This window comes from Leptopilina heterotoma, unplaced genomic scaffold (assembly GCF_015476425.1).
Source record: "Leptopilina heterotoma isolate Lh14 unplaced genomic scaffold, ASM1547642v1 Lhet_52, whole genome shotgun sequence".
Taxonomy (NCBI): domain Eukaryota; kingdom Metazoa; phylum Arthropoda; class Insecta; order Hymenoptera; family Figitidae; genus Leptopilina; species Leptopilina heterotoma.
This window is the reverse complement of record NW_025111114.1, coordinates 3669150-3692925: the sequence shown is the minus strand read 5'-3', so window position 1 is coordinate 3692925 and position 23776 is coordinate 3669150. Positions and strand designations below refer to the sequence as shown.

The 23776-nt window shown below is 26.6% G+C and overlaps 1 protein-coding gene across 3 annotated transcripts in view; it reads left to right on the top strand.

The window, feature by feature from the left end:
• The window catches only part of LOC122507983 (protein split ends), a 184520-nt gene that overhangs the window by 112426 nt on the left and 48318 nt on the right, over positions 1 to 23776 (top strand). For 2 of the 3 annotated variants that reach the window (XM_043621025.1, XM_043621024.1), the window contains exon 2: positions 8840 to 9124. In XM_043621025.1, coding sequence (XP_043476960.1) covers positions 8840 to 9124 — 285 coding nt within the window. Of the gene's footprint in view, positions 1 to 8839; positions 9125 to 12030; positions 12509 to 23776 lie in introns of those variants that run through there. The other variant, XM_043621026.1, reaches the window with a different exon arrangement.

Sequence of the window (23776 nt, the reverse complement as noted above, 5' to 3'; positions counted from 1 at the left end):
CATTGCAGTGTTATTTCAATTTGGTACAGTGTGAGTTGTTTTATTTTTCTTCTCTGGGTTAAATATTTAGACATTCGGAAAGGGTGTGCTTAGTAAATAAAAATTGGGGTTCTTTTGATAAAAAATTTTCTTTTAGCGCTGTTGCCACGCGGGGAATTTTGATGATGCGTCACACTGGTTGTACAACTCGTCGACCTTATTGCTCGCCTTATTGCATATATACTGATGAATATTTTCGTTGTTTGGGTTAGAATTCAATAGAAGTTGAATTATTAAGTTAGGATCGTATTTACAATTTTTATCGTAGAAGCATTGATCTGCGACTGACTAAGTTACGTAAGAAGAGGAAAAAGTTGTGTTTGTGTTCTAGATGTACCAGTCAAGTGTCAACCCTGAACCTAGTGTTGACTAATCAAAATTTTTCTTTCCATACATTTTTAATTTTTGTTTTTTTTAGTTTTGATACGAGTTTGGAAATTTTCGGAATTCTATCTGATGGAAAGTGTAATATTTGTACTAAATGAGGAATAATTCGGGTCATTTAGGGCACTAGGGAACAATAGACTCGTTGTACAATAACCATCGGACTATAAGGAATTTTTCGTTTCTGCAGAAATTGTGTCGTCAAATTATGAGCATGGCTTGGAAATTTACATAAGCTGGAAGAAGAGGGCTCGACCACGTCAAAATCCTTTCGAGCCCTGCCCCTGTTTGTCGTGGTTTTTTTTCACTTTTTTGTGTCCCTCTTCCCTTTTCAGTCTCGGTAGTCCCATTACAATGCGTGTCCGGCCTATTCCTCAATGCAGGAACTCTGGCATTCATCTCTCAATAGTCAGCGCTTTTATAACCGCTTTTAACGATAGGAAGTTGAAAAATAGATAGATTTTTTGAACAAAACATGTGGATGTGGGGAATTCGAAACTCTCAGATGAACCTGTTGTTGCAAAAAGTAGTAAGTTTTCCCGTTTTTAGGCACTGTTGTTCTATTTTTCGCATCTGCGAACTGCCATCAATATATGGAGAATAGATTTTATGAGCACGGCTCATTACTGACTGGGTGAAAATAGATCGATATGTTAGTCCACGTCACGTAGACGAGATTACGAAAGGCGAGGCTCTCTTTCTCTGCCATTTTCCTCTCACCCCGTGAACTCTTCTGCTCGTGGGCCAACGTATTGATCTACCATTCGCCGCCTATTTCGAACCTAAAAAGACAAAACAGTTTCAAACTCCCTGCATCATTTCGAACATGCATCATCAGAATTGTGAAAAATTTGAAAAATGATGAAAATTAGAAAATAGATAAAGGGAAATTAGATAAGCTTTCTGAATGATCTAACCTGGGACCTTGGTAAAAGTAGTTGGACACTCGTGTCGGTTAGAGAAGATACAGGTCTGACCTAGAGACGTGGAGACTCCCTTGGTTTATGGAGACCCATTTTAATGCCTTCTCATAAACCATACCGAAACCGAGGCAGGTTGGAAAGAGCAAAGAGAGTCGTCGAGGCCGGGAGCGAGTCTGCCCGAGTAAAATTCCTCGACGAGAACGGAAAGTGGTGGGGTAAATACGGTTCGTGGACTGGGTTCGCTCGCCAGCCATCCACCGTGGCACTTGGCTCCTTTTCTTCCCCCTTAAAAACCCCCACCAAGTGGAACCTATTCGTCCCCACCAAGAATCTACTCGTTTGAAACGCGTGCGTGAACATTTAATAGGAAAGGGCGTTCACAGTGTGCGTGTTCTCTCTCTCTCTCCCACCCATTTTATTGTATATAGAAAAGCAGTGAGGGGAAATTGTTGGAGATAGGGGCTCCGTTGAGGTCAAACCGAGCTGCGCAGTTTACAGCACACTCGTCCACTGGCAACGTCTGCTCTAGCCTGATAAAAATTGTCAGAATTTTTTTTTCCTTTTTTACAGCCTAATCCATTCCACACTTTTGGCAGATTTTTTTCCCTCTCTCTCTCTCCTTTTGGATACATAATTGATCCTTCTTTACGACCCTCAGGGAGCAGGCGCGAGGAATTCTAACAACCACTCCACACTATTTCGTACTTTTTTCCTTATTTTCAAAGAGAGAAAAAAATTGTCCTAACAAACTCTGATGCGAATAAATTTGGAAGAAGAAGTAGTAGGAAAAAAGAATGTTTGGGAGAGCACCATAACGGTTCCATCCACAGCACCGTATTTCACGCCAATTCGATACGAAACCCTGAAAAACAGACTCGATTTGTCAGAAAGAAAATTCCCTCGAGAATTTGGTCAACAACTTTTTTGAAGAATACGAAAAAGTATTGTAGAATTTGAGAGAAAAATGCTCCGAAATGTGATAGATAATTTTGAAGAGCGAAACAAGGAGACGTATTACTCGCGCGAACTGAGATGATCGACTCCGGGAGAGGCTCAAAATCCCCAGATGTTCGCGTCTGCGTATTACATATTCATTCCTCTTGGCCAATCGGCTGATGATGATTTCCCCTCAAGTGGTATTAGTCGTTTTCGCCTTTCCCCTCGCCACCCTTCATTCCCTTCTCCATCAAGTGGTACAAAATTTAACCGATTCCCTCCTCTCTCTCTCTCCCTCTTGTGTTCCCACTTTTTCTCTCTCAGTGTGTGTGTGTGGGGAGATATGAGATCTTTGGAGTGGGGCTCCATTCTAAAGCGGAGGGCCCTTACGTATCCGTATACATCACCTCCTTTCCCCATTTCTCATGCTGCTTCAACCGATTCGGCCCAGCCAAGCGAGAGGCCAAGAGCCGTCATGGCCTCCTCTGCAAAAACATCCGCGAATACTTTTATCTCTTCGCGGATTCGACCTGCTAGAAACTTCCCAGATCACGTCTCTTTCTCTCGAATTTCTCGAATTGTAATAACAAATAACAAATGTAGATATGAAAAATTGATAATTGTTGTTGAAAAGGATCTTTCCTTTCCAACAACAATAATCAATTTTTGCAAATTTGGAGGTGAATCTTTTTAATCAAACGTTGGGGAAAGAGTGGCGAAAAGAATGGAAGTGGTCAAAAAATTTAACCTCTTGGTGCAAGAATCAGACGAGGTTCATTGAAATCCAATGGTTTATGTCTGGTTCTTGCATCGAGCATCACCAAAATGGCCTTTGGTGTCGCAGTTTTTCTCTAAGGATATCAAATTGAGGCAAAAAGCGTATCAGAATTTTTGCGACGCAACGTTTTGATGTTTTTTTTGTCTCAATTTGATAACTAGGAAAACTGTAAACTGATTGTAACTATCATTAGTTGTAACCATAGCACAGTTTTTCTAAGAATATCAAAGTGAGCCAAAAAACACATCAAAATTGTTGCATCGAACAATTTTGATAAAGTTGTCTCAATTTGATATCCCTAGAAAATGTCGTCAAGTACCTAAAATCAGCTCTAATTAATAGCACTTTTTACAGTTTTGCATTACAGTTTCACTCTATAGAACACTCTATAGAATCTTTTGAATAAAGTGGACTAGAAGAAGTGGAGGTCTAGATTGATGGGCAACATTTAGAAAAGTGCTTTTCAAATGATGATCCATAGGTGAAGGTTGATAGTCTGATAAGGAATGATTTAGTAATGAAGGTTAATAAACGGAGGAAGAATGATTTATTAATGACAGTTGATAATAGAAAGGTCGAGATTTAGATGAAGGGCAGTCTATAAATAGAGTGATATTTGGATGAATGCTAGAGGCTAGATGGAGTGCAGAGATTTTTATCAAGGAACCCTCATTCTATTCTAATCGTTCGGTTCGGGACTTTGGGAAATAAAAACTTTTAGGACCAAGAACACTTAAACTTATTCTTTTTTGGGGGCTATGTATAGAGGCTGATTTTTAAATTTTAATTTTAATGAAAATTAATGAAAATGAATTAAAATGAATTAGAATTTAATAAATCGGGAATATTTAATTTAAAAGAATCAAATTATTAGATCCTAATCTAATTGAATAGTTTAGTATAAGTATTGGAAAAAGAAGCATTTGTTGGGATGAATTTTAAAGAAGGTGAAAAATAGGGACTAATGCTAAGGAGTGTAACTAATAATAAGGAATTGTTCACAGGCAGTAACTTGTACGAAATAAAACAGTAAATATACTTTGATCAAGAAGATTTTTGTTCGAGTAGAGGAAAACGTATAAACAAGGGTATTATGAAGATTGATGGAAATGGAGACTAATATTTGAGAGGTTTTTATTTACGTGCAGGAAGAGCAATGGGATGATTTATATTGAGAGGTTCCTGTTTAGATAAAGATGATCTATAAACATGTTCAGATAAAGGATAATAAATTTATGAAAGAAAGGTCGATTTCTAGCTGAAGGGTGACTTATAGAAAAGGTTGGACCGTAGATAGGAGATGATCTATAGGTAGAAGTTTTTCTTTAGATAGGAGATAATCTGTAGGTAGAGGATGATCTATAAGTAGAGGCTGATCTGTAGGTAGAGTTTGTTCTCCAAAAAGAGCTTCATCTGCAGAAAGAGGTTCATCTACAGAAAGTGGTTCATCTACAGAAAGATGTTCATCTACAGATAAAGCTTCATCTTGAAATAGAGCTTCATCTACAGAAAGAGATTAATTTACACATAAAGCTTCATCTATAAATAGACCTTCATCTACAGAAAGAGGTTCATCTACAGATAAAGCTTCATCTATAAATAAAGATTCATCTACAGAAAGAGGTTCATCTACAAAAAAAGATTTATCTACAGATAAAGCTTCATCTGCAAATAGAGGTTCTACAGATAAAACAAACCCAAAACTTGTAGGATGATCGTTTATAATAACTTAATGAAACTGCAGCGTTGCCATTTTGATCGACTTTCTTGCAAGAGAAACCTTGAAATCAAGGTAGTGACTGACTCGTCTTATCTTGACTTTTATTTTACTTTGTTTTTCATTCACCTTGATCGAACATTATCAGTGTAATACAAATTATACGCCTATCGTCTCTCTACATCTGAATAAGTAGAAATTCAATTAATAAATACGCCAGCAATCTTTCACGTAAGAAAATAAGTATATAACTTGGTACCACTATTACGTGGTACCGTGTCTTTTTTAACTGGTACCGTAATCTTTACAAAAGTTGTAGTAAATTGGTACGATAATCTTTGGAAAGATTGTAGTAAATTGGTAGCACAATTTTTACCAAAGATTATGATAAATGCCAATGATTTTTTATAAAAGCTGTAACAACTTGGTACCACAATTAATTGGTACTTTAATCTTTATAAAGGCTTCGAAGGTACAAAAATAAAATGGTACCATAGTCTTTATGAAAACTTGAAAGGTACAACTATTAAATTGGTACCTTTAATAATTGGTACCACAATTAAACTGGTACCTTTATGAATTGGTAATTACTTGGTACCCTAATTTGTACAAAGACTTGAAAGGTACCAAAATATACTGGTACCATAATTAAATTGGTTCCATAGTTAATTGGTACCATTATTAGTACCATATTCTTTAAAAAGACTAATATTGTGGTAAATAAGTTGGTTCAAAAATTTAGACTTTATTGAAAATTCGCCAATGTGCCTAAAAGTACAATTTTCCTTGTTTTCTTTGCAACACTTCTGGGAAAATCTTTAGTAAACCTTCCATTAAATTATTTACTGTGGATTGCATAATAACCTGAACTAATGTTTGTTTTAAGTTATGCAAGCAAATTTGTGAATCATCTGGCTATGACGAAGAAGTACTTAATCATATCTCTAATTGTATACGATACCGATGCACAATTTTTTTTTTCAAAGAGATACCAGTTTCTTTTTTTTTCTTTTTTTTTAAAAGAAGGCGCTGCTCACTAAACACTGTTTTCAATTTTCAATTATCTATAATTTCGCCTGATAGAATACAAAGAAATGATGTTTAAATATAAACTTTCAAGTCTAAGCCTTCCGAGAAGTGTATTTTGTAGAATTGTTAAATTTTTTTATTGTCCCTCATTCGATTCTTGTATAATATCAAATTTTAATAATTCGTTATTAATATCTGGATATAAAGATTTTTTCCAATATGAGGAAATAATTGGTTAATCTAAGAATATGATGCAAAAAAAATCTAAAAAAAATGTAATAAAAAATCTAATAAAGTTGTGATGGAAAATCTAACAAAATTGTGGTGGAAAATTTAACAAAATTGTGGTGGAAAATTTAACAAAATTGTGATGGAAAATCTAACAAAATGATTATAAAAGATTTCAGAATATTGAAGACAAAAAAAAATCTGGGAATATGATAAGAAAAATAGTAATGAATAGATTAGGTAATTTTGAAATTGAAATAATTAATTCGACGGAATTATACAAAGGTACAAAAGAGCGAATTGAACTCAGAACTCATGCTGACAATTTAGTGTGGAAGATTGACAAATCCGCAACTAGTTTCAAATGTCGTTGGTTGCATTGTTATTAGATTTCAGAAGTCTAGTTTTAGAACGACAGGAAATAATTAGTGAATAACTGAAATAAGTCAATTGTCTAAAATATAATGGTAACGAGAAATTAGCTTTTAATTTCTGAAAATTGGGATTTTTTAGACGCACAGTTTTTCTAAGGATGTCAAATTGAGACAAAAAATCAATTTGCTATCCTTAGAGAAACTGTACGAATCAAAAGTGGTAGCAATTTTTTTCTTATTGACAAATTTACGGTATGAAAAGTGGTACCAATTTTCTTTCGGATTAAAAAATTTGTTGGACCAATGAAAAGTGGTACCAATTTTCTTTTTCATTGACAAATTTGTTGGACCAATGAATAGTGGTACCAATTTTTTTCTCATTGACAAATTTATGATACCAATGAAAAGTGGTATGGTACCAATGAAAATTGGTATGAAAATTGGTATCAATTTTTTTTCTCACTACCAAATTTGTAATACCATTGAAAATTGGTACCCAATTTTTCTTACTAACAAATTTATGGTACAAAAAGTGGTACCAATATTTTCTCATTGACAAATTTATGGTATGAAAAGTGCTACCAATTTTCTTTCTCATTGCCAAAGTTGGACCAATGAAAAATGGTACCAATTTTCTTAAAAATTTTTTTTTTTGAACGAATTTAAATTAGTACCAATTTTTTCCTCATTGTCAAATTTTTGGTACCAATGAAAAGTGGTACCAATTTTCTTTCACATTGCCAAATTTATGGTATGAAAAGTGGTACCACTTTTTTTTTCATCGACAAATTAATGGTACTCTTGAAAAGTGGTACGAATTTTTTTGTTATTACCAAATTTGTGATATCAATTTAAAAGGGGTACCAATTTTTTTCTCATTTCTAAATTTATAGTATTAAAAGTGGTATACCAATTAATTTGTTGTTACCAAATTTGTGATACCAATAAACAGTGAGACCAATGAAAATTGGTATCAATTTTTTTTCTCATTGCCAAATTTATGGTATGAAAAGTGGTACCAATTATTTCTTACTAACAAATTTATGTCACGAAAAGTGGTACCAATATTTTCTCATTGACAAATTTTTGGTACCAATGAAAAGTATTAGCAATTTTTTTTCTATTTCCAAATTTATAGTCACCATCATCAAAAATAGAAACAATAATAAAAGGAAACAATTCCACCCAATAGAAATAAAAGAAATTTTCTTTTTCCCACGTTGATTTATGCGGGGAAAATTATAATAACTTGAGAATTATCATTCTCGATTGTTGAAAATTCCGCAAGTCTTTGATCCCACTAGGACAACCGAGACGAGATTTCCAATTAAAATTTTGTTGATTGTATCTTTTTTTTCAATGGGGAAATTACGAGATTAATGTACATATGCTGCTTTTGTGTGTGTGTGTCGGGTAATTTTTTTTTCTTTTTCCTATCACGATTGTAATCGACATTTTCATCGTCCCGCGCTAGTATATATAGTGTGTGTGTGCATATTGTGTACGCATCGCACAATGGGAGGTGTATATAAGAACCTCGCGCAGAACACGTTGTAAAGTCGTCTATTGTTTGTTGTTTTTCTCCGTGGGGTTGACAAATTGTGGTACTTGTTGGATTGTTTGAAAATTATGGAAGTGGAAAATAAAAAATGAGGGATGAGAGCGTATAATTTTTCTTCTCGATCATTTTTGTATTATAATTTTTTTTTCGTGCTGTTATGGTCCTTTCTTTGGTTTATTCTTGATTCTTTGTTTTTTTCTGTTCTTTTTTGCGTTTTGTTGCTTTTTTGTTTTTTCCCTCTTTTTTTTTGGTATTTTCTTGATTTTTTGTTGTTTTCTCACTTCTTTTTCGTTTTTTCTCTTCTGTTTTGTTGCTTTTGTCTCTCTTTTTTGCTTTTTTGTTTTTTCTCCCTTCTTTTTGCTATTTTCTTGATTTTTTGTTTTTTCTCTCCGTTTTTGTTGCTTTTTTGTTTTTTTTTCTCTTCTTTTTTGTTTTTTCTTGCCTTTTAGTTTTTTCTCTCCTTTTTCTCTTTTTTCCCTCTTTTTTTGTTATTTTCTTGATTTATTGTTGTTTTCTCCCTTCTTTTTGGTTTTTTCTTACTTTTACGTTTTTTTTTCTCTCCTTTTTTTGCTTTTCTGTTGCTTTTTTGTTTTGTCCCTCTTTTTTTGCTATTTTCTTGATTTTTTGTTGTTTTCTCTCTTCTTTTTGGTTTTTTTCTTGCTTTTTCTCTCCTTTTTTGCTTTTTTGATGCTTTTTTGTCGCTTTTTTGTTTTTTCCCTCATTTTTTGCTATTTTCTTGTTTTTTCCCCCTTTTTTTTGGTTTTTTCTTGCTTTTTCGTTTGTTTCTCCCGTTTTTCGGTTTTTTTTGGTGTTTTTTGAGTTTGGCCTTTTGCGGGCAAGTTTAATGAAAAATTGTTGTTCTGTTTTCAGGTATGGACGCGTGCAGAGCGTCAAACTGCTGCCACGGGGCGAGGAGTGCCCCGTGGACGGTGGTTCCCTCGGAGAGGGAAACGAGGGTGGTTCCGGAACTGGAGGTGGCGGCGGTGGAGGCGGCAGTGGCTCGAATAGTGCCGGGGGCGCATCAGCGACGGTGGCGTTCATGGATATCAAGTCCGCAGCGAAGGCCCACGCGACAGAACACACCCTGGACGAAAGAGCCCTCACCACCCAGTACTATGAACCTCAGCATCTCCAGCACAGATTTCCCTCACATGGGTAAACAAATTCATTCATTTATTCTCTTTTCTTTTTCCTTTCCCTTTTCATTTTTCTTTTTTCTTTTCCCTTTTTCTTTTCCTTTTTCTTTCCCTTTTCTTTCTTTCTTTTCCCTTTTTCTTTTTCCTTCCCCTTTTCTTTTTTTCTTTTCCCTTTTTATTTTTTCTTTCTCTTTTCCTTTTTTTCTTTTCCCTTTTTGTTTTTTTCTTTCTCTTTCCCTTTTTTCTATTTTTTTTCCCTTTTTGTTTTTTTCTTTCTCTATTCCTTTTTTCTTTTTTTCCCTTTTTCTTTTTTTCTTTCTCTTCATTTATTTCTTTCTCTCTCTTTTTCTTTTCCATGGAATATTAAAAGTTAACATTCTCTAGTAATCCTGTTAATTTAATTAAACTAAAAAAAAAATATCTGACTCAGAGCTAATAAACTTTTACAGTTTTTCTAAGGATATCAAATTGAAACAAAAAACGAATCAAAATTGTTGCCTTGCAACAATTTTGATTTGTTTTTTGTCTCAATTTGACATCCTTAGAAAAATTGATTTTTTTTTGGTTTCGAATGAATTTTATTTAAAAGAAATAAACAATTAAGTTGGCTCTGAGAGAAATATACTTTTATTTAATTAATAAATTTATTTAATATCGTTTAATTATATTTGATTTGAATAAAAAATTTCTCTGGATAAGAGGAAAATTCCTCTTCTAATTATCCTCTCAAAACAAAAGTTTTACACTTTAATGGAGAATATTTTTATTCTCGGCACTCTTGAAGAAGTAATTTTCATTTTAGATTTAGCATTTTAGCACTTAGCAAATTATTTAGCAAGTTTAGCAAATTTAGCAAATTTCTCTAAATTTAATGCAATTCTTCAAAGTATATTATTTAACAATCATGGTTACAAATAGACAGAAAAAATTATTATTATAATGCACTAAATTAAATGTTTTTAATTAAATAAATAGAATGAGTGATTAAATTCAATTACTTTCTTTCATTAATAAATTTTATTTATTTCTATTGAATTCAATGTTTTAGTATCGAAAATTTCAAAATAATTATCTAACCGACGAAGAATAAAATTATTCTCTCTAAATTTGAATTAGTAAAAATGTTTATTAATTTTAATTTGTAACTGAGTTATTTGCTTTTGAATTAGTAAATTCTCTAATAAATTAGTAGAAATCAGTATTTATTAGTAGAAATAGTAAATTTTACTAGTAAATCAGTAGAAATTACTATTTATTAGTAGAATTATTAAATTTTACTAGTAAATCAGTAGAAGTTACTATTTATTAGTAGAATTAGTAAATTTTATTAATAAATCGGTTTTTCTATTTATTTCCTATTTATTTTCCTATTTATTAGGAAAATTTACTAATTCAGAAGCAAAAAATTAGTTACCAATTTAAATTAATAAACAATTTTACTACTTTTATTACTTTAATTTTTTTTTTACTAATTTTAAGAGTTCAACATTTGCTCGCGGAAAAAAAAGAAGAAAATTTATTTGCTTCAAAATAAAATTATAATAAATAAAATAAAATTCAAATACAATAAATTACTTGTCTGTTATCAAAAAATATTTTTATTTGTACAAAATAATCTTGAGTTAAATCAAATAAATTTTTATTTGAACCAATAATTTCAGTATTTCGAAGCAAATATATCATTTAATTTACTTAAATAACAATTCTTTTATTCAAATAGACATTTGTTTCATAATAGACGCAATTTCTGGTTTATTTGAATCAAATAAATTTTTTTCTTCAATTTTCTACTCCCAGAGAATATTTTTATTTGAATTATACATAATTTATTTAAGTGAAATAAAAGTTTATTTATCTCTGAATCTGATAAATTATTTATTTGTTTTAAATAAAAATATTATTTAGTACAAATAAAATTTTTATTTGGACGAAATTAAATTTTTATTTGAACGAAATTACATTTTTATTTGAACGAAATTAAATTTTTATTTGAACGAAATTAAATTGAATTGAATCAAATAAAATTGAATTGAATCGAATAAAATTTAATTACATCAAATAAAATTTAATTTTATCAAATAGTATTTAGTTGAAAAAAATAAAATTCATTTGAACCAAATAAAATTTATTTGATCCAAATATAATTTACTTGAAACAGATAAAGTTTATTTGAACCAATTAAAAAGTTCAGTAGACTTTGAGTCATAAATTATCTTTAAATTTAAATTTTTATCTCATTTTCTTAATTTTTTTCTTACGTTTTGTAATATTTATCTTCTTTTTAGTTTTTTTATTATTTTCTTTTATTTCTTTCGTTATTTTCCCTTTTTTTTCCTTTATGTTTTCTTTTATTTTTCCCTTTATTTTTTCCTATTTTTTCCTTTTTTCCCTTTTTTTTCCTCTATTTTTTACACAACATTTATTTTCCAAATCTCTTTTTCTCCGTTTTCTTTCTCACTCTCTCTGTCTTTCTCTTTACTTCCGCCATTCTGTTTGTACGAAAAAGAAACGTTTGGACGTTCGGTTTGCATCGATCGTCGTGATTAATTTCCCCGGTGAATTTTGAACTTTTCTTGAGCTCACGAAAAACATATTATCGTTGGTCATATATTATCAGTGGACGCGCGATGAATCAGCTTCTGCGCGAATTATTTCCACGACTCTGGAATTATATTTTTAAGGAAAAGTTTTTCGGCTCTAATTTTTCAGTCACACGTTGATTTACAGTACATAGATAAAAAATAGCAGAAAAAATATAAGAAATAAGTTGAAAACTATATTCAATTTTTTATCTGATGCAATTCTGATAGGTAGAGAGACAATTAAATTGACATATTTTCTTTTCTTTTTATTGTCATTTACAACACGATTTTAATATATATTTTTTTTTTGTACGTAACGGTCTGCAGTATTTTTCTATTCTTGCTTTTTCTGCGTGCAAAAAAAAATAATTTTCTTTACAGTTCAAAACCTGTCCTTTTCCTCCTGACAACACGAGAAACTCTATCTTTAATTATAAAATTTCTAATAAATGATAAATTTAAAAAAAAAGTGTCTTGTGTGAACGAGTGAAATTATAAAGTCCAGAAAAATACAAAAAAAAAGTGTTTTTTATTCAAAAAAGGAGAAAAAAAGTGCAAGTGAATGTTTCTTGGAAAAACCCACGCCATTTGGATTTTATATGGATGCAGTGTTTGGAATACAGTGATTCAAGGAGGATTATCAGTGTGTTAAAACTAATTTAAAAAATAATTAAAAAAAAAAAAAAAAGAAAACTAAAATATTAAAATAAACTAAAATTTAAATTCTCTAAAACTACGGATTTAATGGCGAAAAGAAAAGAGTTTCTCGTCAATCGAAAACTGAGGGATTTGACAGCAAGAATGGATTTTATGTTTCGGGGGTAAGTAAACATCCCCCCCCCCTCTCTCTCCGTTTGCTCCTAATTTTTTTCCACTGCTTCAAAAATTTTTTCCTGCAGACCGTTTGCGATACACTTTTTGCGGCGTAAATTCTAGAATTGCGACGATATTGTGAAAAAAAAGATGATTCCTAGACTCACGTTACAACAAAAATAGAGTTATAATATTCTGCTTTTCCTTGTTGACAGTAATCATCAACAAGTTGTGATAGTGATAAACTTATCGTTTTGACATTCATCAAAGTCATTGGGATTAAATTTATTGTAGAGTCGAAACTTTGTTTAACAATTTTTATTTGCGACTTGAAAATATAATCACTTTTTTGCAATATTTTTTTCATTGCAACAAAAAGTAGAGGCGAACGAAAAATTTTAAACTGAAAAAGTTAAAAAAAAATTCTACAATTAATTTTTTTAGAAGAAATTTTTAGAAATTAATATTTTTAGACGGAAGAAATATTTTCTCTAATAAAATTCTTTGTAGCAATAAAAATCTGTTTTTACTTTTAAAAAATATTTTTATTGTAGCAATAAAAATCTGTTTTTGGGTCAGAATTCGTGAAATTTTCACAGAAAATAAAAAGTATTTTTTTTAAATCGAAGTGTTGAAAAAACATTTCTTTTTGGCCTTAAGAATGTGTCCACCAAAAAACAGGAAAAAAAATTATTTTTTATAAAAGTTATTGCAAAATTAATTTTTTAGCAACTTTTTAAACAAAATTTTATTTCTCCTAAATGAATGAACCGATTTAAATGAACCAAGCGGGAATATCAAGGGGATAAAATATACTTTCGATTAGAATTAGAAAATTTCTAAAAAGTTTATTTTTTAATAATTATTTAATAAATTTTTTATAAACAATTAATTTTTTTTAATGTTCTGCGCCTTTTAAAAATTTGAAAAAAATATTAACATACACTTAAAACTATAAGAAATCAAAATCCGTTGAGAAAATTTTGGAGCGACAATTATTTTAAAAGTTATAAACAAATTATATTGGCGCGGTGTTGTGCATCAACGCTGAACTTAGTTTTTGATCATTTTCATCAATTTTTATGGTTATATAATTGAATAAAAATGTTAATTTGACAGTGTTTTGTTCATTTCGTAGTTAAAAATAATGTTTTAATTCTGAAAATCATCAAAATCGCATCTCCGTTCAATATAATTTGTTTATAACTTTTAAAATAATTGTCGCTCCAAAATTTTCTCAACGGATTTTGATTTCTTATAGTTTTAAGTGTATGTTAATATTTTTTTCAAATTTTTAAAAGGCGCAGAACATTAAAAAAAATTAATTGTTTATAAAAAATTTATTAAATAATTATTAAAAAATAAACTTTTTAGAAATTTTCTAATTCTAATCGAAAGTATATTTTATCCCCTTGATATTCCCGCTTGGTTCATTTAAATCGGTTCATTCATTTAGGAGAAATAAAATTTTGTTTAAAAAGTTGCTAAAAAATTAATTTTGCAATAACTTTTATAAAAAATAATTTTTTTTCCTGTTTTTTGGTGGACACATTCTTAAGGCCAAATAGAAATGTTTTTTTAACATTTCGATTTAAAAAAAATACTTTTTATTTTCTGTGAAAATTTCGCGAATTCTGACCCTTTTGCCTTTAAAAAATATTTTTATTGGAATTATTAAATAATTATAATTAGAAATAATAATAAATTAATCACTATAACCAAAAGTATCAAATTGATAGCAAATTGAATCAAATTGATAAAAATTTAAATCAAATTGATAAAAATTTAAATCAATTATTTGTGATTTTAATTTAGGTATCAATTGGTTTCAATTCGATGATTCTCAAGTTTTGAACGTTCAAATTAAGGAAATATTTTTAAATGTTATTTTTAATTAAAAATATTTTCATTAATTACTGATTGCAATAAAAATTAAGGACAAATTTTCTATTTAGAAACTTTTGAAATTAATTTTTTTAACAATGATGCAAAATAATTTTTAAAAATTTAATTTTAAAAAGAAATAAATAAATTTTGTAATAATAATAATAATAATAATAATAATAATTTTTAATAAATTTTGTTCTCAGAGGTATTTTTAATTTTGTATTTTAAATGCGAATTTTGGAATTGAAATACGAATTTTGTAGTTGAAATGCTAATTTTTTAGTTGAAAATACCATTTTTTTTCCCCTCTATTAAAAAAGAAGTAACTCGACTTTTACAAAAATAGAAAATTATTCTCCCGACTGCAATCAATTATTTATGTCATAAAATATTAATAGCAAAAAAATGCTAAATGTCTTCTTTGTTACAAATATTTGTCTCCATAATTGGAAGAGACAATAGAATTTTTATTATTTTCGAAGAAATAATATTCAAACAACCTTGACCATTATCGAAATTCACTAAATCACGGACCATCGATTTTTAATCTAATCTAAAATTCTAAGTTATTTGTCTAATAAATTTCATACATTGTTTCGAAAAAAAAGGTATTTGAACAAGTGCGAAAATAATATTGAAAATATTTCTTATTCGTTTATTTCTTTTTGTTCTTGAAATTGTTATATACTATAATTTACTTTAATTTTACTGCATTTTTTGATAATAATAAATTTGCAGAATTTTTTCTATTATTATGAGACGGAAAAAAATTATTTAATTAATTAATTTATTAATTAATATATTAATTAATATATTGAATAATATATTAAATTAATATTAACAAAATTAATTAATTTATTAATATTATAACTTAATATATTAATTAATTAATTAATTTTTTTATATTTGACTCAGAGTCAACTAAACTTTTTACTTGTTTCAAATAAATTTTATTTGGTTCAAATAAAATTGGCTCTGAGACAAATATACTTCTATTTAACTAAAATAAATTTTAGTTAAAAAATTACTTGCTTTAAATAAAAAATTTTCTTTAAATATAGTTACCATTACTGTTAAAAAAATGTTCGACCAATTATTCTCTCTAAGTTTGAATTAGTAAAAATGTTTACTAATATGAATTAGTGACTGACTTTTTGTTTTTTAATTAGTAAATTTTCCTAATAAATAATAATTTCTACTAATTTATAAGCAAAATTTGCTAATATTACTAATAAATAGTAATTTCTACTAATTTATTAGTTAATAACTAATAAATAGTAATTTCTACTAATTTATTAGTTAATTACTAATAAATAGTAATTTCTACTATTTTATTAGTTAATTTCTAGTAAATAGTAATTTCTACTGTCTATTCATTACTAACAAATAGTAATTTCTACAATCAGTTAATTACTAATAAACAGTAATTTCTACTAATTTATTAGTTAATTAATAATTTGTTAGTTAATCAATAATAAATAGCAACATCTACTATCAATTAATTATTAATAAATAGTAATTTCTACTAATTTATTAGTTAATTATTAATTTATTAGTTAATAATAAATAGGAATTTCTATTAAATTATTAGTTAATTAATAATTTGTTAGTTAATTAATAATAAATAGTAATTTCTACTATGAGTCAACTACTAATAAATAGTCATTTCCACTATCAGTTAATTTCTAATAAATAGTAATTTCTACTATTTTATTAGTTAATTATTAATAAATAGTAATTTATACTAATTTATCAGTTAATTACTAATGAAGATTAATTTATACTATAAGTTAATTACTAATAAGTAGTAATTAATTTCTACTACCAGTTGATTAATAATAAATAGTAATAAATTTCTACTATCAGTTAATTACTAATGAAAAGTAATTTCTACTATGAGTTAATTACTAATGAAAAGTAATTTCTACTATAAGTTAATTACTAATAAATAGTAATTTCTACTACTTTATTGGTTTATTACTAATAAATAGTAATTTTTAATACTTTATTGGTTTATTACTAATAAATAGTAATTTCTACTATCTATTAATTACTAACAAATAGTGATTTCTATTAATTTATTAGTTAATTAATAATTTGTTAGATAATTAATAGTAAATAGTAACTTCTACTATCAGTTAATTACTAATAAATAGTAATTTCTACTATCTATTAATTACTAAAAAATAGTACTTTTTACTATCAACTAATTACTAATGAATAGTAATTTACCAATTTATTAGTTCATTATTAATTTGTTAGTTAATTAATAATAAATAGTAATTTCTACTATCAGTTAACTTCTAATAAATAGTCATTTCCACTATCAGTTAATTTCTAATAAATAGTAATTTCTACTATTTTATTAGTTAATTATTAATAAATAGTAATTTCTACTATTTTATTAGTTAATTATTAATAAATAGTAATTAATTTCTACTACCAGTTAATTAATAATAAATAGTAATAAATTTCTACTATCAGTTAATTACTAATGAAAAGTAATTTCTACTATAAGTTAATTACTAATAAATAGTAATTTCTACTACTTTATTGGTTTATTACTAATAAATAGTAATTAATTTCTACTACCAGTTAATTAATAATAAATAGTGATTTCTACTATCAGTTAATTACTAATAAATTGTAATTTCTATTAATTTATTAGTTAATTAATAATTTGTTAGATAATTAATAGTACATAGTAACTTCTACTATCAGTTAATTATTAATAAATAGTAATTTCTACTATCTATTAATTACTAAAAAATAGTAGTTCTTACTATCAGGTAATTACTAATGATTAGTAATTTACCAATTTATTAGTTCATTATTAATTTGTTAGTTAATTAATAATAAATAGTAATTAATTTCTACTATAAGTTAATTACTAATAAATATTAATTTTTACTAATTTATTAGTTAATTATTAATAAATAGTAATTTCTACTAATTTATTAGTTAATTAGTAATATTAGTAACAGGGATGGCAACCGAAACCGATAACCGAAACCGTTAACCGAAAAAACAGAAATTTTTAAAAAACCGAAAACTAGAAACCGAAACCGAAAAAAAAATTATTTGAAACAGAAAACCGTAAACCGAAACCCGTATTATAAAAATTTAAAACCCTTTATTTCAGAACCTAAATTTCGTTTTTTCGGTTTTTAATATAAAAATAAAACTGAATATTACACCAATATTAAAATCTTTTGGTACAAAAAATATTGAAGTATGGTATGTCTAATATTGCAAATAATAAGTAGAGGAACCAAATTTGCAGATTACAAATAATTTATAAAAAAAAATTTTTTGAATAAAATTAGAAACAAATTTTTTTAAATTAATTATTTGTGATCAGCCTGTAAAAATACACTGTACCAATTTTTAGTTAATTAGTTTAAATAATGTAGAAGTTAAGGAGAAAAACATTCTTTCAAAAAAATTTTAGTTTTTTCTTGACAACGCTATGGCCATCTCATAAAATATAAAACAAATTTATAAATAAATTATGAGTAATTAATACTCATATTTCATTCTAAGTAATTAAAATGCACACAAATATTTTCATTCATATATTTTCCGGGGAAAACAACCGAAAAACCGAAACCTTTAACCCAAAAAACCTTAATTTTTAAGAAACCGAAACAAAAAACCGTAATTTCGGTTGCCATCCCTGATTAGTAACAATGGTAACTAATATTATTAGTTTTAATTAGTGGTGGTTACAATGGTAACTACTATCAGTAGTTTTAATCAATGATGGTTACAATTAATGTTAATTTCATTTAAAAAGTAAATAATTTTTTCAAGTTACTTTAAATTTCCGTCTGCAATGAAAAAAAAAAAATAAATAATAGACACAAGGACACTTTTTAAAGGGGGGAAATTGAAGTCGATTTTTCCTGTCGATTTCAACTCGAAGAACTTGATCGACTTGAAATTTGTATTAATTTACATACACACACAGACAGACACACAGACACAAATATTCGTTTATGTGGTTGTTTGATTGGAAATTAAAGTGTATGTGAGTTCCACGAAAAAAGTCAGGTGACCATGACGAGTCGACGACGTGTCTCGGTGGCTTTGCCACGACACGCAAACGTCATGTGGACACAAATTCACTTGATATCTCTTTGCTGTTTATATGAAATGACCCTGCGACCGATTTCCACGCATGCGCACTTCACTATCTCTCGTCAAAGTGAATCACGTGTTTCCACCTTTAGCCATATATGATAACATTTTTATCACTTTGCGACCGGATAATGTAAATATATATGAGGCATTCCATGTCAAGTGATCCAGGTGTCTTACGGTGTAATGCTTATTTCGATAATTTTTTACTCTTAAACTATTAAACATAAAAATTTGGCAAGGTACATTTTGGAAAGGTTTTTTCATGCTCTTTCGATTGAAAATAAGCATTTAAAAAAAAAAAATTTTTGACCCAAAAAAATCAAAATTAAAAATAAATTTTAATTTTTTGGAAAAAAGGTCCCATTTTTTTTTTTTTTTTTTTTTTAAACGAAAGCTGAGGTTTTTTCCTAAAAGGACATATAAATGAAAAAGTGGGACAAGAATGTTTAAACATTGAAAAACAGAGGTTTCTACTCTCTAAACCCGGTTTTTAGCTCTGTTTACGAGAAAATTCATTTTTTCAATGTTTAAACATTCTTGTCCCACTTTTTCATTTATATGTCCTTTTAGGAAAAAACCTCAGCTTTCGTTTAAAAAAAAAAAAAAAAAAAAAAAAAATGGGACCTTTTTTCCAAAAAATTAAAATTTATTTTTAATTTTGATTTTTTTGGGTCAAAAAATTTTTTTTTTTTTAAATGCTTATTTTCAATCGAAAGAGCATGAAAAAACCTTCCCAAAATGTACCTTGCCAAATTTTTATGTTTAATAGTTTAAGAGTAAAAAATTATCGAAATAAGCATTTTACTGAAAAACCCAAAAATTTAACCCCCTCCCCCTCGGAAAATATTGGACTAGGTAAAAAAATATTTTCACGAAAAATTACTATCTATTAGTACTACAAAAGCCCCAAATTTTGCTACGATTGGAGAAAAATTTTTCTCCACCCGGATCACTTGACATGGAATGCCTCATATATATTGTATGTGTGTGTATATACTTTATAAATGTGCAACTTAAAAATACCAAATTTACAATAATTGACAATTGTTTTATTTTTTTTCCTTTATTTTTCTTTCTTAATAAAGAATTTTGTATAGCCTTGGAATTTTTTTTTAAACGTGTATTTCTTTTTTATTTACAATCGGAATTATGTCAGTGTTATAATTTTAACGAAAACATTTGAAAGTGTTTTTTTAAATTTACGGAAATTTTGGTGAAAACGGTCTTAAAATTAATTTTTACAATATTAGGTAATTTAGTGATAAAGTTTTTCGTTGGAAATATTTTATTAATTTTTACATTTCTTATTTTGTGTTAAAACATACACGTAGGGGAAAATTTTATTTAAACCAAATAAACTTTTATTTGAACCAAATAAACTTTTATTTGAACCAAACAAACTTTTATTTGAACCAAATAAAATTTATTTGAAACAATAATAAAAAGTCTCGTTGGCTCTGAATCGAAATTTTATTTGAACCAAATAAACTTTTATTTGAAGCAAATAAATTTTTATTTGAATCAAACAAACTTTAATTTGAACGAAATAAAATTTATTTGAAACAAACAAACTTTTATTTGAACCAAAATAAAATTTATTTGAAACAAATAAAAAGTCTCTTTGGCTCTGAGTCAAAATTTTCTTTGACTCAAACAAACTTTTATTTGAACCAAATAAAGTTTATTTGCAACAAATAAAAAGTCTAGTTGGCTCTGTTCTTTTTGGGTTTTTTTTTTATTATTTATTTAATTATTTGGTTCAACTAAACATTTGCCTCAGATAACCAAATTCTTTTTTCGAATGCAAAATTTATTAAACTCAACGAAATGTTTATTTAAATCAAATAAATATTTATTTGAATTAAACAAACTTAAAAGTTTGACATAAAAGAAAAGTTAGCTTCATACAAGAAAATAGAGTATTTGATTAAAAAATTATATAATTAATTTTCCCTGAGTGTAGAATTGAAAAAATATTGAAAAGAATATTTATTTGATTCAAATAAATAAAACTTTTATTTAAATCAAAGAAAATTTTATTTAAACCAAATAAAATTTATTAAAACCAAATAATATTTATTTGAACTTTGAAGCGAAGAAAATTTTATTTAAACCAAATAAAATTTATTTGAAACAAATAAAATGTCTAGTTGGCTCTGAGTTAAAAATATTTTTTTTCTACGGGAGTTGTACAATTGAATAATGAAAATAACACTACGAAGATTGTGATAAATAGTGAAAATTTGTTAATTGAGACTTTTGAATTGTGAGGTATTGTTGGATCGTTAATACTTAAATATTAAATAGAACTTAGGTGATTAATTGGTGATTCACGTGATTATATACACGAGCTGGCCCCGCACGTTGTACTTATTATAATTATTAGAATTGAATTATTTCACACATCTTCAGTATATTATAACTATGCTTCTCATTATTTTCGCGTGACCAATTTACTATTCATACAGTATTCACGCCTGAATACTGTTATTAACAACCTCCTCCTAACTGTGGGAATGAATTAATGAATTTTTGATTACTTTCATCAAATGCTTTTGTCCTCGAGCGCGTAGTGTAAAGATTTTTCACTGTATCGAATCGAAAATTTATTTGATTATTTAAAAAAAAAAGGATTGTACTTTTTAATTAAATAATATACCTATTTATTACCGTTTATTTCTACTCCACTGTTATTATTATTATTATTATTTCTATTTTTTAATTTTTATTTATATTTTTGTTATTATTTCTATTTATATTTCTATTTTTATTAATTTTTTAATTTTTATTATTATTATTATTATTATTATTATTATTATTATTCAATTATTTTTAAAAAAAGTTTAATAAAATTTTAAGAAAGAATTTAATTTTTATTTAATTCGTTATAAAATTTTTAAATAAATTCAATTATTATCTAAAATTTTAAGAAATTCTTCAAAAAAAATTCAATTATTTTTAATACAAATTTAATAAAATTTCATAAAAGAATTCAATTTTTTTTAATTCGTTATAAAATTTTTCAAAAAAATTCAATTATTTTCTAATATTTAAAGAAATTCTTCAAAAAAATTCAATTATTTTCTAAAATTTGAAGAAATTCTTCAAAAAAATTCAATTATTTTCTAATATTTAAAGAAATTCTTCAAAAAAATTCAATTATTTTCTAAAATTTGAAGAAATTCTTCAAAAAAATTTAATTATTTTCTAAGATTTTAATAAATTCTTCAAAAAAAATTCAATTATTTTCTAAAATTTTAAGAAATTCTTCAAAAAAATTCAATTATTTTTTTAAATTTTAATAAAATTCAATAATTAAATGTTTACTTTCAATTATTAACAAAAACGATTATTTCAAAAACTTGAAAAAAATTGTTCATAAAATTCAATTATTTTCAAAATTTTTAATTAAAATAAAATTATTAAAAAAAACTACATTATTTAAAAAAAAGTCAAAGTAATTCTTCAAAATAAAAGAATTTAATTGAAATTTTCAAAAATTTTAACAAAATTCTTCGCGAGAAATTAATTATTTTCCTAAATAATAAAATTCTTCGAAGGAATTCAATTATTATCAAATTTTTTGATAAAATTCTTTGCAAAATTTCGACGATTTTTCAATTCATTAATTTTTAAATTTGAAAATATTCAAAAAGAAAAATTATTATTAATTAAATATATATATAAATGTAACTTCATTCACTCACTTTTTTTTAAATTAAAATTTGAAACAACAATAATTATCTAGACTGATTAACAATAACATTTTTGTTATTTTTCCTAATTTGTTAAAAATGACTAATTATTAACTTAATGATTAATAACAAAAAAGTATGTTTTAGTTTTTAGTGGAGAAATTACTGATTATCATTAGAAAAAAAAAATTATCTTTAGTCGAACAATTGTTATGGTAAAAAATAACTAATCACACTGAACAAAAAATAATTAATTGATTTAAATAAATATTTTTATTATCAAATAAATATTTACTTGGATTTTTACTTGAATTGAACTATTTACTTGAAGTGTTTACTTAAATTACTCTATTTGCTTTGAAGATATTTACTTAAATTATTCTATATTTACTTGAAGTATTTATATATTATATTTATTTAAAAAAAAAATAGTTAATGAAGAAGCAATTATTTTTAAATAATTTAATAAATTTAATTTATTAAATTATTTATATTTATATAATTTATTTAAATTTATTTAAATTTATTTAAATTTATTTAATTTATTAAATTATTTAATTTATTTAAATTTATTTAATTTATTTTTAATATTATTTTGAAAAGTGAGGAAAGTAGAAAGACAAAAACGAAATTCTGGACCTTGAATACAAATATATTGAAAGGTTAAAAAATAATTTTTCAAAGACACTTTAGTTTTCCTCGGAATTGTTTTATAAACAATTGACCCTTGCTTTTTACGCTATTAAAATAATAATAGTAGCAATTTTCATTACAAGACTATATCTTGTTTCATAATCCATACACATTTGCAACCATATACATTGTCCTACGACAATTATAAAATATATATTCTGACCTTGCGCCACTGTATATTTCCGACAAGATCTCAATATTTTCCAACTATAATTCCCTTCCATTTGATTAAACGAAGTGATAATAATGAAATAAAAGGGGAAATAAAAGGGAAAAAAATGCAATTTTCAAATGCGCCTTATTTTTTAAAGAATCAATTATTTTCTCCCTCATAAAATTTCATCCATCACAGTTTTTCTGCAGATATCAAATTGAGACAAAAAGCGAATCAAAAGTGTTGCGAAGCAACATTTTTATTTGTTTATAAACAAATAAAAATGTTGCTTCGCAACACTTTTGATTCGCTTTTTGTCTCAATTTGATATCTGCAGAAAAACTGTGTCTTTGTGGAAATTATAAGATAATTTAGATAATTTTTCGCATTTTGTATATAATTTATTTGTTGTTCTCGTTAAAAATTGGCGAGAAATATTAGAGATTTTTTTATTTTATTTTTTTTATTTATTTATTTTTTTTTTTTATTGTTATTAGAGTGTAAAAAGTGACTTGCATAAATTAATAATATATTTTTATTGCGTGCAATATGGTGAACTCTCTTCGATTGCCACGAATGATATTGACAACATATACAATATTTTATGTATATGTGTATATGGAAGACGCCAATATCGATTGCATGCTCTGTTCATTTCGGTGGCAAGAGCCTATACGACATATATATAATAATATACGCGCGAT